Below are 19,445 nucleotides of genomic sequence, written 5' to 3' on the forward strand. Positions count from 1 at the left end.
AATGTTAAAATATCAATAGCCATATTTTATATTTTGTAGTTAAGTGTTCTGTATTCTTTCATGTTTTGTTTTGTTGGTTAGGGTATCTATTTTCGGTGTTTGAATAATTTCTATTGATTAAAGCAATAATTTTTCAACTCTTTTTATAGCTAGAAGAATTTCTCTGGCAGAACAAAATTTTCCTTAATTATGACAAAGCGATTTATTTTGTGGTTTACAGCCCAAAAACTTAAAAAAAGAACTGAAGGTGAAGTGATGAACATTGTCTGCTATTATCTGAGAGCAGTTTTATCCTGAATAATGCAAAATAAGGCTGCTGAGCTCTTCTGCAACTTTTCAAAAACTTCAACATTGGGAGTAACTGCCTGAAATAACATAGAGCTCTATCACTCAGAGTTCATTAATCCCCAAACAGGCTAGTGAAATTTCCGTGGACAGCAGATTTTTCAAGGATGTAAGTGCTTGCTCCTTCCTGTTCGTCAGAGAAAATATGAAAGGAGTAAAGATTTTCACAGTGGAAATAGGAAAAAGTATCCAGTAAGCCCCCTGTTAGCTTACACTGCTTACATAAAATGTGTTGAATATCTCAGAGAGACCTCTATACAGTTTGGAAGTTAATGCAAAAAAAGATGTATAATAAAAAGAAAACCATGGAAAAAGCTAAATGGCTGTGAGTTTCTCCTGTTTTAAAATTTTCAGTCTTGATTTATTCCACAAATTCCACCCACTAGGTAGGCATATTTCCCTAAAGAAACCACTTGGTCTTTTTTTTTTTTTTTTTTTTTTGTGTGTGTGTGTGTGCATATGTTTAAACAAATGTTTATCATTTTAGTATTATCTATATTATATAGTAAGTTCACATACAGATGGACATATTGAGAATTTTTTGTTAACTTGTTATGTACACATTTATCATTCTAGATTTCAAAAATAAAACTCAATTCAGGGTTTTTAATTGTTTTAATATTTTCCAGTTGTTACTATAAAACATTTGTCTACTCCACAACTTACTCAGAGGGATGACTTCTGGGAGAGACCTGAGGCCACTTAATCAACTGTTATCTGGTAGTTGAAGATTTTACCACAAAGGCATTTTCCAAACTTATATGCACATCAAGAATAAAATAATCTTAACCAACTGTTGTGATAATTCTTTATAGACATGTATATACATGTCTTAAATTTCCAGTATTTCATATATAAATATAAATATAAATGTGTGTGTGTATAGTTGGAAGTTAATGCAAAAAAATGTGTATAATAAAAAGGTATATATATAACCCCATGCAGAGGGATACACACACACACACACACACACACACACACACACACACACACACAAGTAGTCTGATCAAGAATACCCAGTCCAGTCCCAGTCCAGTATGACTAATCAATTTGAATTTTTTAAAGGTTTTGTAAACTCAGCATTTTATGAATTAAATGCTAAACAGCAATTTCTGGGATATATGGCAGAATATAAGTTATGTAAGACAAGGCATATCTTTCATATTGTATATTTTTATAGAATATTTTAATGTGTTTTATATCCCTGCATGACAGAACCAAGAAAGAAATTATTCTCCTATTCACTACCATTATTATGCTTTTGAACTCTTAACACAGGCTCTGAGTTTTCTAATATAACATTGAGCTTTACTTATTTAAATATATGTAACTAGTGGGATTTTTTTCATATATATATATATATATATATATATATATATATATATATATATATATATAAACTTGGAAATATAACAAATATTTTGTATAATGGCAATATTGATGAGTATCCTAGTGGAAGAGCCATACCTGTTTTCCATTATTTGTAATGACTTTAATTTATTGAGAACATGTTCAAATATAGGCAAAAATGTTAAGACTATACATTTTCTATTAAACCTTATACAACTCTGAGAAATAGGTATTACTGTCTCCATTTTGAATAAGAGTTAAGTTCTTTAAGGTTATATTATTTTAGTAGAAGAGATGGGATTCAACAAAAGCTTTCTGCCTTAAAATCTCATTTTATAATCCACTCCTACTATGCATTATATAGCCATATTAACTATGGACAAAATTGTAATTTGCAAACTTAGAAAAACTGATATATTTTAAAAAATATCAATGTTTTTGCCAGAAATTAAGCTTATATGAAATTATATCATTTCCCAAATAATTTGAATTTTGGAAAATCTATTACACCACCCATTTTCAGCCATGCAAAAATAAATTCAGTGTTTTTGCACCATGAAATTGCAAGGTAAATGGAGTATACTGATTAGCATCTATTTTGGTCCAAGAAGCTTTTTGATCCGTCTGGCCCTATAGTATTTGAAAAGATCCACTTGTAAACATTTTTCTAAGTTGCAGAAATTGAAATGATATTCTAGGAAGCAAATATAGGGACTAGAAGATACATGTCTGAATAAATGATAGAAAATATGTGGCACTCAACACTTAAAATCCATATGGCAGATGTTGCTAACTGATCTGGACCATTTTCACACTCAGCTTAGATAGACATGACCCAAGAATCCTTCTCATCAAAATGCTTCAGGTACTTAAAAATTCTTTTTTTAATCTTAAAATTCATTTATTTCTCCATTATTTATCCTGACTTTTCTCAGGCACTGATCTAGGATTTGATGTAGAAGTGTGCAAACAAAGTACTTTCTCTTAATGGAGCTTTGTTTAAATGGGAGAAGAGCAGCATTAAATTAATGAAATAGAGAACAGTTCAAGTTGTAATAGAAGGTGGATGCAGGGAATACAGAAGAGATCTTTTCAGCAGAGTACAGAGGGATTGCAAAAAACTGTGAATTAAGAGCATGATTGTGTGATCAAGGAGCAATGAGGAGGTGGGTGTAGCTGGATTGGAGTGGAAAGGGATGTGAGTGTAACAGTTGTAGAGAGAATCAATTAAAGGAAGACAAAAATGGAAGCAGATTGATCCCCAGGTGATAGTTATAAGAATCCAGTTAAAGAAGATAATGGTGGTTGAAACCATAAATGATGAGGATGATGAGTGATCATCCAGTTAGGGATTTATTTCCAGGGAGGATAGGCAGGATTTTTTTTTGTGACTGGTTTTGGATATTTTAGGATTGATGTGCATTTCAGACACTCATGTAGATACAGATAAAGTTCAAGGGAGATCAAATTCAAGGGGAAAATCTAAACAGAAAATGCACATTTAGAAATCTACATTGTAAAATTGAAATTGAAAGCCTTGGTATTAAATGAAGCTACCTAGAGACTAAGTGCAGATAGTGAAGATGAGAGGTTCAAGGAAGAGGTTAGGTGTTATGGGTTGCAAAGCAGGAGGAGGAACCCACAAAAGAGGCAGTGAGGGCGCAGTTAGTGAAGAGGAGAGCTTAGAGAGGTGTCCTGGAAGCTCAGCGAGCAAGGAGCAAGTATTCAAGGGGAAGAAGTCATTTCTATCAAATCCTGCTTAAAAGTTGAGAAGATGTAGACTGATCAGTACGTGCAGCAATGGAAGGTCATTGTTGATTTTAATAAAAGCTAAAATGGTGGATTAGTGGTGATCAAATTTTATTGGTTTGAGTTGAAGAGAGAGTGAGAGGAGAGAAATTGGAAATAAGGAGCCTACAATTACAAGAACCATCCCCATTACGGTGAGAAGAGGAATTAGCTAGGAAGGAATGTGAGCTTTAAGTTTTATGCCATTCTTAATACAAGTGGTAGCTAAAAAGTTCACTGTGTATTCATTTTCAATATTGCATGTATTTATCAGCATTATTTTCAGTGCTCAGTACCAAATCCTTTCCATTATAATCCTATATTATGTATCTATACTGTTGTTTGTGAAACTAATTAGCTTTGGTGGTCCTAAATAACTTTAGATAAAGAGACGTAATTGGGCACATGGGGTAAAACAATGTGGTTTCCTTTCATATAGTTTCTTTAACTGGGATTTTAATCATGCATCCATAATATGTACTGAACCAGGTGAAAGCAATAGCTTTCATATTATTTAATTAAGAACTCCGAAATGAAACTTGGGCCCAAGTTTGTAGCCATGAAACTCTTCAATGTGTTGCCCCATTTAGTAGAACAACATTTTTATAAGATTTTTTCCATACAGGAAAGACAAGCAACAGTGAAAAAGGAAAAGAGTGGTTCCCAGCAGCCAAATAAAGTGACGGACAAGAACAAAATGCAAAGAGCCAACTCTGTTACGGTGGATGGGCAAGGCCTGCAGGTATGATTTTTTAAGTCCAGAATTCAGTAGCTTTCTTATGTGTCACCTCTATAGTGTTAGAAGCACATATGTGCAGGTATCAACATATTTTATTTGCCTATTAGCTCAGTAGATGAATTCAGAAGGATCTTTATTAATTTATCAAGATGTCATTTTTATCATTGATTGACACTCTAATTAGATTAATCATTTATGATATCATTTAAACTCAAATTGGTAAGAGCTCTTTTGTCAATCTGAAGTTTTTACAAATTATTAGTAAATATACACATTTGTTAGATAGGTGTTATTTATTTACATGTTTTTAGTACTTTAAAATGCCTAAAATATCCCTACAGTCTCTGACATCAAGAAAAAGATTTCTTCCCTTATGTATTTTAAAAGATCTGATAGAGTGAATGTGTTGTATTTGTTTCTCACTCCAACATGAAGACAAGCAATGAAGTTGGTTTAGTTTATGAAATTGATTTTTTTTCTACCTGTATGTTTCTCTCTTCCAATTTCTAATTATTTTCCTTAAAACAAAATATGTTTCAAGCTTGTGTTCTCCCAGAAAACTTACCAAATAAAGATATAGTATGTCACACACTTGCATTCAATATACATGGTTTTATATCTTTATTTTCATTTATTATTTTATCTGTGATACTATAGATTATGTGATTTATATTCCTTCATTTACAAGCACAATTCAGAGCATGCAGGGGTTGCCTAAAAGCTTGCTTCCTCATTGTTTTGAATATCTCATTGAAAACTTAATAATAATTACTTAAATATTGATAATGAGGTTACTGATTTGTTTTGATTTAATAAAATACATTGTGAATAGAAAATCTTTTGTAAGTTATTAAACTCATATAAGAATGGGAAATTCTAAATGATAAAATTATTACATTAATTAGAGAGTATAGAAGTTGATTATCAAAAGACTAAATCAGGATTTATACTTTCTGGAAGTTATACCTATGTGTTTGGCAAGCTCATTGAAAATCCCAAATATAAATCTATCCGCAATTTTAATAGCAAAATTCTTAATGAAGTGATCCTGTAAAGTTTCCAGTGAAAAAAAAAGAAATCAACATTTGTAAATTTAATACATAAATTGCAAATGTTGAGTTTAAATCTTTAGACACTCTGTTTCTGCAATGAAAATAATAAATTTGAAAATTTAAATTTAAATTTAAAATAAAACTTTTAAAAGTCAAGCATATTTCACACACATCTACGTGAAAGGGAAACATAAATCATTCGTTAAACAGTATATGATAGACATTTTTATGCATATTAGTTAAGTGAATTCTCTCAATAGATGAGATAAATATTACTTAATTCTCTCAATAAACATTTGTTAAATAATAATAGTCATTATTATTACCAGTACTTTGAAAATGATTATACTGATGTTCAGAAGTAAAGTTATTTCCGAGTCTCACAGTTAGTGGTAAAGCCAAGGTTTGAATGAGGACCTATGACTCAGCGTTTACATATTTTACTCCTGAGAAACCCTGTCTCATCAGTTATCATATTTCAATGGGTGTATGAATGCTAAATTTCCAACTACCTTGTTCTTTAATATGCTTTCGTATTGCTCCAGACTCTGTAATTAAAATAATTTATGTACTAGAATAATAACTTCTGTAGTCACACTTTCCTAAGATTGAGTAATCATGCCTGACTGTCCCCAAACCTCAAAACCAGAATTAAATGGTGCATGCAGAGTGTTTTAAAGTTATTAAACTCACATAGTAATATAAGTTGCATTTTCTTTTTTATTCAAAAAGTATCTGAAATATTCAACCTTATTGCAACTAAATTGGTCACGTCAAAAGCAATAGATGACTAACTTTCTCTGTGGACATGTTTCACCTCTCTTATCAGAAAATAGCTTCCCAAAACTTTCTTTGACATAGAAAACTGTCAAGTAAATTTGCCAGTAAGCAAAGAGTAGACATCACCCCTTAAAGAACAGGAGGAAATAAATACTGTAATCATCATCAGCATCATTATTTTTTAATTTAAAAAAAAAAGAAGGGTTATATAATCTTGTACAATAGTCTGTTTCACTTCAGTGGAATGGACTAACATATGATATACATAGGTATTCCCATAATTTTGTTGAAAATGTAAAGGTAGGGAAAAGAATAGATTCTTGAGTAACTATTTAATGCAAAAGGAAAAATAGTTTTTTTGTTGTAGTAATCAATTTTAAAGTAATAAAATGGTTGTTCTTTATCAGAAAAGGTAGAAAGGTCTACCAGACAATTACTTTTTTCTGTTTTAAAAAATATGTATCATGAAAAAGCATTGAGTTGCAGCCCGGTTTGCAGATAACTCAGTGACAGAAGAGATCTACACTGCTAAAGAAGACTATTAATCATAGTTAAGCACATTCATCTTACTTCTTTCCAGCTAACCAGCATAATGATCAGGATTATTATTTCTAATTAGAGGAAGTAATAGATCATGTATAACCTTAGGATGAGTCTCATTAATTAAACCAAGTCCTAGGGGACCTCAAATAGAAGTGGTTAGGCACTCTGTCTTTGTCATCGCTCACACCATAGGTTTACACTTAATACATATGATCAAATATAACTGAAACTACAATTTCTTAACATGCAAGAGGTATAAAAATACAGATGGTTATCCACATGTAAATGCATAAGTGTAACAGAACTATTTCAACTTTATTATGCTAAAGTTTCCTTGTCTCCAGTGATTCTTTGAGACAAATTTCAAAAAAACAGGGTCAGTTGAGAACTGAACGTCTGGCTTTCAATATTCTTAACAACAGAAAAAAGGGATATTTTTATACTTAAATACCTAAACCTGAACCAGTGTTGTCTCCACCACAACTGCTTCTCCCCATCATTGTCTTTCTTATTTGCATTATCTTTTCTGTATAATCACCACCACTGTAAACTGTGCATACACATACACACTCTACACAATTGTATAGTGTGTGTATAAAATTAATTATCTTGATTGGTGTTTAAGCACATGTATAAGAGAGAGAGAGAGAATGTGTGTGTGTGTGTGTGTGTCCCTTGCCCACTTTGGGATCCTCAAGCCTGTTGACTCTTTCATAATTAGTTCTTCATTGTCATTTTAACTCCCTAAGTTCAAAATTATTATTCTACACATTGAGACATTGAGTAATACAACAGCCTTTCAATGGAGCCCCTGTTTCTGTACGTATAATGTACTAAATTATAAATGATATGGAAAAATGGAACTGAATAAAAAGCATTAGGACTTAGAGTTGGAGTTGTCTATAATTTTAAGATGACCGTATTTGGCCTCATTGATATTTGCTATTTTAATAAAGGTGATATTTGAATAAAGATTTAGGTAAGGCCGTTGGTCTGGCTTTCTAGGGCAGGAGCTTCCCTGAGATGGGCGCATGCCCAGCAAGTTCTGAGGTCAGCCAGGGTGATCGTACTGCTGCAGAGCACTGAGCAAGATGAAAAATGTCGGAGTGCTTTACAGGGGTGACAGTAGCTGGTGCTGTAAAGCCTTCAAGGTCCTCATAAGGACTGACATTTTCTCTTAGATAAGGAGATATAATGTGATCTGAATTTTAAAAGGCTTGTTCACTCTTGCTGAGATTAGATTGTTAGGGAGCAAGGAGTCAAGTTTGGAGGCTCCTGCCAGTTATCCGGGATACATAGGATGGGGTCTTGTCTAGGGTAGAACAGTGGAGGTGAAGGGATGGGTTCTGCATTTATTTGGAGGACAGAGTCAGCAGGATATGCTGATAAATCAGATATAGGGTTTATTAGAAAGTGAGGAATAAGGGATATCTCTAAGTTGTTTGGCCCATGCAACTAAAATAATGGAGTTGCTATTGACTGAGATGGAGAAAGGTCTGGGTGAATATGGTTTAGAGAAAAATTTATGATGTTGTTAGACAGCTAAATGGAGATGCCAAATAAGCAGACAGATATTGGAATCTAGAAATCAAGGGAGAGGACAGATAAGAATTTGGAAGTGAAAGTCGTATTGATGGCACTTGACACCATCAGATAAAACAGTATCACTGAGGGAAATGGCATTTATAGAGAAGAATCATTGATCTGAGATCCAAAACCAGTCTGACTCTAAAGTCATGCCCATTAATATCTACTGTATAGAACTACCCCTTTGTGTAAATAAATAAGATTTCACAGGATTAGCTCTATTCTTTACAGAGGAGAATCCAGTATAAATTCATACAATTTATACAATTGTGCAATTTATACAATTTACTAGGTAATAAATACCTAAGTTATTACCGTTCTTCAAGGTTTCAAGTACCACAGGTGCTATAAACTCTTCCTTGAACATTTTCTATCTTCATTATCTTCCTTTTTATATTTTATTTCCCTGTCCCAATATATCTTAACAATTGGTCTGAGAAGACCTGGGTTCTGTGGAGATGTGTCAAGCAGAATGGTGAGGTGATTAAAGGCTCTTTCATGGTTCTTTCATGGTTCAAACAGAGCACCTTCCCTTTCATCTGTTTTATATATATTGTTCCTCTTAAGATGGTTTCAAATGCTTTATAAATGTTTGCTGACAAGAACAAATAGGTTTAAGATGACAGAAGTGTATATATTTATGTTTTAGGTTTTTTCCCCCATCACCTCATCAAAATTATAATAAAAACGGTACAATATGTTAGGATGGCAATAAATCAGTTTTCAAAATAACTGGGTTATGCATCTTACTCCAAATTTTGTATAAAATAAAAATTCAAAATTCGTATGTTAAAGACTATTTTAGATAGGGTTCAAAGAGAATCAGTGAACTTGAATATAACATTGATACATTAGTGCTATCTAACCCTGGAGACTATTTGAGTTTTACCAGTTCTCCCAATAATGTCTTTTATAACAGAAACAGCTAGTCTAGACTCATAAAAATATAAACTTCATCATTCTTTTAAATTTTCCCTTAATCTAAATTCTCTATTTTTCTAATCCATTTGGCCTATTTATCCATTCATCTGCTGCTAAAAAATGAGATCCAGATTTTTATATTTTGAGATCCACTGTAAACCACATATATTCTAGTGGGATATTTATTTATTCATAATAATGTACAGCTTAGAACACAAGTGTTCTAGCATGGTACTGACCTTCAATAGATGATTATGATGCCTTTAAATATTCTAATAAATATTTCTGAAAGGCATTCCAAAACACATTTTCAAATAAACACCAAATATTGAGTTTAACATAATCTCACATAATGGTAAATTGAATATTTAGTTTGTGGAAGCTCATTCCTATAAGTGTTTGGATTCAGATTTAATGAATGGTTTGCTAAAAAATCTTTACCTTGAGATTCTTACCTCCATTTAAAAGTAAGGAGTAACAATTCGAATTAAGTGCAGAAATCAACTAACACCCACATCTGGTAGCATTATGTTTCACGTAAAAACTTTAGGAGTTCTATCTGATTTTATAATAGAATGAGTAATAAAGGAAATTGAATAATAGTGTTCAGATAAACGTGTGCTTTGATGTGTTTTTCATTTTAACTTTAGTGCGGGGAGAAGGGCACACATTGCAAGCCTATGGTAACAAAGGCTTAACCTACATTTTCTATACATTAATTGAGTAAGCACCTTTGGTTCAGTAGATTACTGATCCTGATCATCTGTCTCATCTCCTAACTGAATTAGAAACAAATGAGGAACAAAAAATTTGTATCTCTTTACAAAGGAAAATAAGACAGAGACAGACACAATATATCATAATGAGAACAAGTTGGGTAAGAGTAGAAAAGTTAAGAATATTTCACTCAACCTTCTTATGTAACTAATGTGAAGATTTTAACATTTTCCCAGTAACTATACTCATTAGAAAATGTCATTTCACTTAATACTGGAGGAAAATATATTAATAGAATATTTAAATTTATGCTATTTAAACAAAAAGGAAGAAAGGAAGTCATATGGTGAAGGGTTGTTTTCAATTGTCTCATTAAATGTTCAAAGATACTTTCTAGGGGAAAAATAACACAATAAAGGATACTTTGAATCTACTTTCAAAAAGTAAATTGATCTAAAACATTTCAACTTAGTATTTAGGGGACTCCATTAATTGCATGTTTTTGTTACTAAGTATTTTTTGTCACAATGTATTTAGATGGAAGTTATGTTGTAGTATACGGAGTCAGGTAAAATGCCAAGGGTTCTCCTTCACCACCCTATCAAAAACTATTTCCCACCAGTGAGTGGTATATATCATTTTACCAGCTTTGTTTCTCTTTATCGCATATTTCACTCCTAACTGTATTTGTTTCTTGTCTGTTTCTCCACTGGAATATAAACTCCAATAGGACAGGCAGTTTTTCTTGTTCAACTGAGAAATGATAGCAGGGATGCAATTTCCTGGATCCCTGTTTAGCAAATGGACTTAATTAACTGGCACCCTACTCTCAGCAGGGAAAGAAAGCATTGAGGAAACACAGCGTAGAGGGGCACTCCCAGGCAAAAGGGAGCCTCAAACCATCTTTTTGAGATTCTAGTTCACAAGTGATTGGGAAGATGGATTCCACACATGCTACAAAGCTCTAAAGTAGGGGTTGCCCATTAAAACTAGGGCTCTCTATAGTTTGATCCCCTCCTTTCCCTGTAATATTTTTACCCCCTCTATATTCTGCTTTATTCTGATTGTTTTACATACTGTCCGAACAAATTGTGCCTTTTGTTTTCATCTCATAGCTATTCAAATGTTACTCATTCTTCATAGCTGCCTTCCACTCTGTCCTATAAATGGCTAGTCCCCACCACTCTTTGTGGAGTGGGTATTCCTCTTGATACACACACACACACACACACACACACACACACACATACAGCTACAGAGAGAGAGTCAAAGCACAGGGTTTAATTGAATTACTAAATAGATCTATCTATCTATCCTCTATCTAATTATAGTGTGGAACAGCCATATTCTTGAATTTGGTAATTGATATTTCATGACAAAAATAACAGTGGGTCCTCTTACTTCATATAAAGTATGAATGATTTATCCTTACATCCAACTTTTCTTCTAGATTACTCCTGTTCCTGGTACTCATCCACTGTTAGTTTTTGTGAACCCCAAAAGTGGTGGGAAACAAGGAGAACGGTATGTTTTTAAAAATCAAATTTATTTTCTATATCATATATAAACTAAAATTATGGTATAAAGACATTTAAAAACATTATTTGTCATGTTTTACTAACTTTAATATGAAATAAATGGTTAATATCTATATGTAATATATTGTTTATAGGGTTTAAATTTAAGAATGGCTTTTTATTAATATTTGTATTTATTTATCTCAGATATCTGAATTCTCTTTACCTTGCCTATCACCCCTAACCCTTAACAAAGAGCTTTGACTACAATATAGCTCCATAAATACTGTTGAGTGAAACTGGTTCTCTAGATGGTCAACAAGGTAACTTCAGATACATAATCTTTCAGCAGTGACAAACTGAATTTATATGCAGCTTGTAGAAAAAAATATGTAATAATTTTCTGCATGTGCATTTTGGAGAACATGATGCCATATATCCTGGAGAAGCACAGTCTATTTAATCTGTGTAATAATGAGCTGATCTGTGAAGTATCTTGGTATTCTAGCAGACACAAAATTCTCATTTTTGTAATGAGTTAATGATTAATAATATTTAATAAAAATCTGAAAGTCACCACACTGAAGAGTAAATCTACATACTCTGAAAAAGTAATGTCAAAAACAAAATGCAGGTGTACTTGCCTTAATAATTCCTAGAAGTCTTTACTAATCCCCCCAAAAAAATGAGCAATCAGATAAAAGCACTCACGTGAGACCATGATAATAAAACAGAAATTTCTGTTGTGGTTTACCAAATAATGCAGTTCAGGCATTTCCATAAATAGTGGAATTTTGTGGATTTCCTTTCCTACCATTTAGCTTTCCAGATTTATGTCAATGAAATGAAAAGTGCTTTTTGTTACACATGGTAGGAATTCTTTTAAATAGCCAGTAACAATAATTAAAAATATGTACAATGCTTTATTAAAGAGACTAGTTGCCTCAGTTTTAGAGATGTAAAATAGTACTGAAATAATAATGCTAAAATTATTTTCTCCTTTGCTACAAGTCTGTCAGTTGTATATAATATATATAATAGACATTGAGAAAAGTCAGCTCCTCACAAAGAATTAGGCAAGAATTCAATTCATGTTGGTAATTAGAGAAAAATGAAGGATCAAGAGAAGAAAAATGAAAAATACCTTTTTAAAGGGAAGAATATTCCCCTCAATTTAAGATAACATTAATCATGTAGAATGGCACCTAACTGGCTATCTGCCTTCCTCTTCTTCCAATACATATAAATATTTTAAATTAAACAGAAAACATGTATAGATACACTAAAATCATAAGCATGTTAAGCTAAGGTAGAGAGGAGGATGTGTGCTCCTATATGCATACCACTTACTTATGTTTTGTCCTTCATTCACTAACAGGGGCCATTCAAAGTCAAAGGAATGGAAATATGTTTTAAAGGGTAGCTATTATAAATTCAAATATAAATTTTCCCAAATGCATAAGAGGCATCTTTCACAAGCCATGGGATCCCATTCAGGGTTTTCCTTTCAAAATACATGTTTTACATGTTTTTTTTTTTTTTACTTTTATCTGTTGATAAGTAGTAGAATACTATCAGCAAACATGAATGTGTTTGTAAAATAAAAAGGAATATCTTCACATGTGTATAAAAACTAATTTAAAAAACTAAATATATTTTACTTTTAGTAATTTGTCTAAGAATTCTGTTAGGGCTATGTATGTACTTAGAAACATTTCAGTTGCATTAGTTTTATAAAAATTACTTCCAGAAGAAAAGGAATTATTTAATAGATGTCTGTTGAAACAGTTTAGCAATTTTATGAGCTGACTGATCAAGATGATTATATGAAATAATTAGGCAGCTGAAGTCCCATTCTTTGCTTACGTATATACATACAATGTGCACAATCCCATTTTATATGTGGGTTAGATAGTTTACCTCTCTATTAGGTTGGACAATTACCTGTACATTTCACAAGGATCAATTAGGATATATTTAAGTAATTTTATGCTGATATTTGAAAAAAACACCTTGAAATCTAATTAGCTAAATAATGTACAAAAGCAGGATAAAGAATGTTTTAAACACATATGCATACTTGGAATGATTTATAAGCTATATTGTCTTTATAATGGCTACTAAACCTCTTTTTTAAAGAGCCATTAAGTTTCTATTAAGCTGTTATGCTTCTAATATTATTAATGCAAAATTTATCAAAAACATTTAATTATAACCATATATATATATATGTACATATATATATATATGCAAAATTATAACATGGATGATATTTATTTAAAATTTTGGGGTATCACTAATTTTTTTCCTTCAATATTTTCATCTTTATAGAATTTACAGAAAATTCCAGTATCTACTAAATCCTCGTCAAGTTTACAGTCTTGCTGGAAATGGGCCGATGCCAGGGTAAGTCCAATGATAATATCATTACCATTAACTCATTTACTATTAGGTAATTAAATAAGCAGCCTGACATACAGAGAAATAATATTACTTGAATACAGCAGCCAGATTAGTATACAAAAAACAATGGCTATTCACTACATAAGAGAAACAAATGCAGGTGTTTTTCAAGATAGCCTGTTTCTATACACACACACACACACACACACACACACACACACACACGTTGATGCTTAACCATCTAACCATCTGATTAAAGAACTGCTCTCCTTGCTTGTCTTGTTATATGTAGAAGAATATAGATCTATAGAGTAAAGCAAAGCTGCTTAACAAAGAATAGAAATTATAATATGATTTTTTCATTTACTGCTTACAAAATCTAATGAATATCACTCTCTTATAAGGTACTTTATTAATAGGTAAAATGCAGTAAAATCAAATTATTTTTTCAACAGAAACTATATACTTTTGATGTCACCAGCATGCACTGAAATAAATTGTCATTAATTTGGCCTAGTTAAACAATTAATGTCATCTTCCACTGACCTGTTTTCTCTCTATCAACCTGAGAGTAAACATTAGACCAGATGAGGTAGAGAGAAGCTCTATAAACCTTATTATATAAGCTTCTTAAAAAAAAACAGTATGATTTAAAGTAAGTCTTCTAGGTCAGTCTCAGAAACTAGAAACCAAATATTGAAATTGTCTGTACTCTCTTAAATGCTCTGATTCAAATTTATATCATGTCTTATGTTAAATAACTGTAGGTAAATGTAACTAATTAGCATAGGTTCCCACAGTTATATTCATCTCTTTCTTCCCTTCCCTGCTGCCTCCTAACCAGGGCCAATTTTTAAATGCTTAGCAGTGATGTATGGAACCGCCTTGCTGTAGGAGTCAGGCTCACCACGGGAATCTAGTTCAGACACTGCCTTTGTCAAACTCCAGATTCCAGAATCTAAAAGAAAATAATTAGATTATTGGCTAGGTGAGCCACATGCAGGAATCTAGATAAAACCGAGCGAAAATGAAGTCTTGTTATTAACACAGAAGCTCAATGTGGTTGGCTCTTTTTCCTGTACTTTAATATTCTCTGAACTTCAAAGAAGTAACTCTTACTCTACTGGGTGAAGGAATTGTATGTTTAAAAGCTAAGCCATTCCAAGACCCCTTTAGTTCCACCCAAGTGAATCCAGGATTTGCCTGTATTTCATACTTACATACAATGCTTACTGACTCAGCTAATTATAAGCCTATGTGTCTTCATTGTCTGTTTTGTAAAATGGGAAAACCAGTACCTGCCACATAGGATAGCTGTGAAGTTAAATGGGATGATGCTTATGAAGCATATAAAAATGTGCTCACTCCATAATATGTCTTCAATTAATTTTTATGTGTATTATTTGTATGTATTTGTACAAATATTATTTGTAATATTAACAAATAATAACATGACCACTTTGTAGCTCTTTGTAAATACATTGAAATAATATTTATTTTGGCTTTGTTTTCTCGTTTTATTTTTTTCTACTCCACTTTAAATATATATTACATGTTTCCTTTCACTCTTTCAATTTTAGGCATTCTATTATCCTCTAATCTATTTTAATATATTGAAAAAATAAAAGTACTTGTAAAAATTCACACTACAATGAATGTTATTAGAAAAGCAAGTTAAAGTCACCAGTTCGAGCACTAATATTCCTGAGGGATTACCATCTCAAGTTGTTTGTATATATCCTCTCAGAACTTCTATAAACATGAAACCTAATGTTTGTATATATGCATTAGGTATATTAGGTATTCATATACAGAAACACACATGGTATAGATAGATTTCATATATAACTTGGAGTATAGTTATTTTATTACTCTGAAACTTCTCTTTTTTAATCAAAAGCATATGGTGAGTATTATTTGAGTTCAGTAGATATTGATCTGTTTGATTATTTTTAAAAGGTACCCAATGTTCCATAGTTTTATTAACTATTCCATTACTGATAAACATTTAGATGGTCTGTGCATTTGAATTATTACCACATTTAGTAAGTTAACATCAATTTATCTGTTTTTTGAAAGCATATTCTAATATTTTCATAGCATAGATTTATAGAAGTAAAATTGCTTGATTGGGGATATTTTATAATTTAATTATGGCAGGTTCTGCCAAAGTGCTATACAAAAATGTTGCATTGAATTGTAAACCCAGAAGTATATAATGCTTTTTTCCCACAACCTCCTTTATATTGGCTATCTTCAGTAATTTCTATTTTTTTCTAATGTGATAGGTATACTTATCCTTACCATTTTTATTTGCATGTCTGTCATGTTGTAAAGTTGAATATGGTCTTAATTAAATTTACATTTTTATAAGCAGCAGAAATATACCCTGGCTTGTTACCCAAAATAAAGTTTACTGGGAAACTATGAAGTTGCTCATAGAATTAATAGAAAAAAGAACTGTGTTTCAGTAAAGATAGGGATTAGAACAGTCAGAAGAAACAGAATAGCAGTAATAACAGGGTAAATGTACTGCTGGGAGGAATTGATTCTAGTTGCATTAGGTATTCTTATTTCTCTGCTCAAGATTCATATTCCAGGAGAAGCATTGATCTATCTGGTTTCTCATACCATAGCCTTGATTAGGTTGGGATGGGACATTTTGGTTGACAGTTCTGTTGACTATATCTAAATGGTTTGTTTCCTCAAAGACCAATCAGGATGCTGTCACCTGAGGCTGAAAGATGTGGGTGGACTAAAAAGTAGTCACTTATCACAGTCCAACCATCCGTCAATATCCATTCTTTTCTGAACACATAAACTGAAAAATTATGTCAGTTAGGATATGGCTACTGCTGAATACATAGCTGAAAACAGTCGCTTCCTCCTAAAATGTAGAAAACTCAGTCTCATATAGTTACTATATCCAGCTTCAAGTCCTGGTTCTCTGGAAATATATCTGGAAATGACTACTTTCTCTTCTCTATTCTACCATTTAGTCTCAACATGCAAAAATGTAATGAGAAAACTTAACTACAAATATAAATTGGTTAAATGATTTCAATGATATGAAGAATGAAACACTTGTAAAGTCTATAGTCCTGGTTTTGCAACTGGTTCAATGTGTAGCTGAAACCTAAAACATTTCTTCTGCCTTTGTGTCAGAGATTTTTACCCAGTACAATGACCTATTTTGTAGTGACTTTTGTAGTATTGTTTGTATAGGACTGTATTAGTTTTTTATTTATCTTTTCTGGTTAGGCACAGTACTACACAACAGTATTAGTGCTTCTTTCAAATATTTCCATGTCTCTTCCCAGGCACTTGATTTTATTTTACTTCCTTTAACTCTAGATATTAAGAGTGGTCATATGGCTTCTTCTTTCTTCCACAATAAACTGTGGGCAGAAAGTGGACTTTCCCCTTTCTTTTCCTTTGCCACAGTAACCAGCAATAATCTGAATATTGGCTGTTTTGTTAGCTTGGATCACAGAGTGAAGACAGGGAGAGAGAGAACTCCACTTACCCATGATCAAATAAGGCCAAACCAACAGGTGCTCCAAAGAAGCTCCAAAGAAGCTCCAAAGAAGAAAATACTAAACTTTTCTATTTCTTATGTAAAGCATATGCTCTTTTATTTGCTCATTTTCCTTTTGATTTATTTGTCCTGTTTATGTTCATTTTAAGACCCCATTGCCTAAACATTAACATCATCATTTTGTATATGTTGCAAATGATTTCTTCTAGTTTGTTCTGTGTGCTTTCAGTTCATATATTTTCTTTTTTTTTGTCCATATAAATATTTAAAAATTTTCATCTGCCACTTCTATGTGTGGAATGATTTCTCTATTTTATATGTTGTGGAAAAGCCTTTCTTCAAGCCAAGATTATTAGATGTTCCTGTATATCTTATTTTATTACTTTTGCATTTTATTTTAAATTTCTGATCTGTAATCTTTAAGGATGGCATTTCTCCCATCACACTGAAACTTAGTTGTCCCCAAAAAACTATTCATTCACTGATTTGACATATTTCATAAATGACAAAATGGTATAAAAGTTAGAGTATTGTTGCTCTTTGCTTTATTGATCTATTTGTTGATTCTTATAATAGAACAGTTTATATACTTTAACTCCTTAATTATTCTCTCAAAATTCAGTGACACTGACTCTCCCCAATATGCTAATCTCTCAAGTTTTTAAAAAATGAGTTTGCATATAATTCCTTTGAATTTCTAGTTTCATTTTGATTACTACGAGAATGCTCTCTTTCTATCCTATACCAATACCCACACTGTATCCCCAGTAGCAGACCTACACTTCTATTAGAAAGCTCTTGATCCTGTTATTATCCTGGAGGGAGCTGCCACAGGTAGCTACTCTGAATGGAGACTCTGACCAGGCTATGCTGTAATCCTTCACTTCATCCCATGGCTAACCTGCTCACCTGGCATGACTCTGCCATCTCTGGTTTTAGCTCTGCTTTCCCTAATCCTGGGTCTGTTGGGAGACTTATCTGAATCTGACTGTTCTGTTTAATGATGTCTGACACTAGAGTCTGTGTCATAGAAGTTGATCATTCCTGCTGATGCTTATTGTGATATAATTGAATAAATTATTTGGAGATATAAAATATTTGGAAAAGAGGAAATATATATATTGCTCTCTGGTCTTCATAGAACAATGGGGTTTTTATGGCTTCACACATTAAAATTAACATACACATCTCTAGCTGTGGACAGTGTAATCCACATTGTTGAATAACAGTGCAACAACTAAGTCAAGAGAGAAATGATAGCTTAACAATAACAACAGCAAAAGCAATAATAATGTAAATTGATCCAGCATACATTTATCCGGTGCCTCAGATAACAGAAACCAGTCATAGCATTGCCAATTGACTTTGAACAAAACAGATACTTCCTCCACATACACAGGCATGAATTATTCAGTTATTTGGATGATTCTAGAGTCAACAAGAAACTTCTGGAAAACAAATAAAGCTCAAATCTTATGTCACTAAAATAATGAAATTCCTTCAAGTGTCTCTGGGTAATAATACTACTCTAATAACCTTTTTCCAGGTTATTTCTCTGACATTTAAAACTCTACCATTCAAGAGCCAAACAAATTTAAGGTAATTTAATATAGAAATAATCAGCCTACAGAAATCTTCAATTTGATCTTGTTTTTTTCATCTCTTCATAAAAATATTATTCAAAATTTTCATATGAAAATCTAATAAAATATTTTAAAAAATTTAATGAATATCAGGTAGCTACTTAACGGAATTGTTCATATCCTCCTTGACTTCCTTTGCTATTCTCTCAGTTGATGTGTGCTCTCTCTCCTCCTAAACGTTCACCTTCTGCTCTGGGTCTCTGCTCCTCTTGTTTCTTTGACACTTCATGCGTTATATCTACCCTCTCATTATTACATCTTGAGCTATTCCTATTTCACTGACTATCTCAAGTGTGTGAGCTCTCTTAATATATAAGCACACTGCATTAGAATGATTTTATTAGTTTATGAAAGCAACTGCAATGACTAAAGTGATACAATAAGCACAAACTACAATAGGAATGGATAGAGGAGAGGTTTAAAACCAAAGGAAATGTAAACAAATAATTCCTAGATCATTGCAGAGTTGCAAAAAATGAGTAACATGTAAAATTGGTGAAGTTCTTTTTTTAATTTGAAAAA

At 32.2% G+C, this 19,445-nt stretch overlaps 1 protein-coding gene across 8 annotated transcripts in view; it reads left to right on the forward strand.

Annotated features, from left to right (window-relative positions):
- Positions 1-19,445, forward strand: part of DGKB (diacylglycerol kinase beta) — a 693,448-nt gene that overhangs the window by 243,791 nt on the left and 430,212 nt on the right. For all 8 annotated transcript variants that reach the window (XM_073238753.1, XM_073238761.1, XM_073238755.1 and 5 more), the window contains 3 exons: positions 4,109-4,225; positions 11,273-11,346; positions 13,671-13,745. In XM_073238753.1, coding sequence (XP_073094854.1) covers positions 4,109-4,225; positions 11,273-11,346; positions 13,671-13,745 — 266 coding nt within the window. The remainder of the gene's footprint in view (positions 1-4,108; positions 4,226-11,272; positions 11,347-13,670; positions 13,746-19,445) is intronic.

This window comes from Manis javanica, chromosome 6, assembly GCF_040802235.1.
Source record: "Manis javanica isolate MJ-LG chromosome 6, MJ_LKY, whole genome shotgun sequence".
Taxonomy (NCBI): Eukaryota; Metazoa; Chordata; class Mammalia; order Pholidota; family Manidae; genus Manis; species Manis javanica.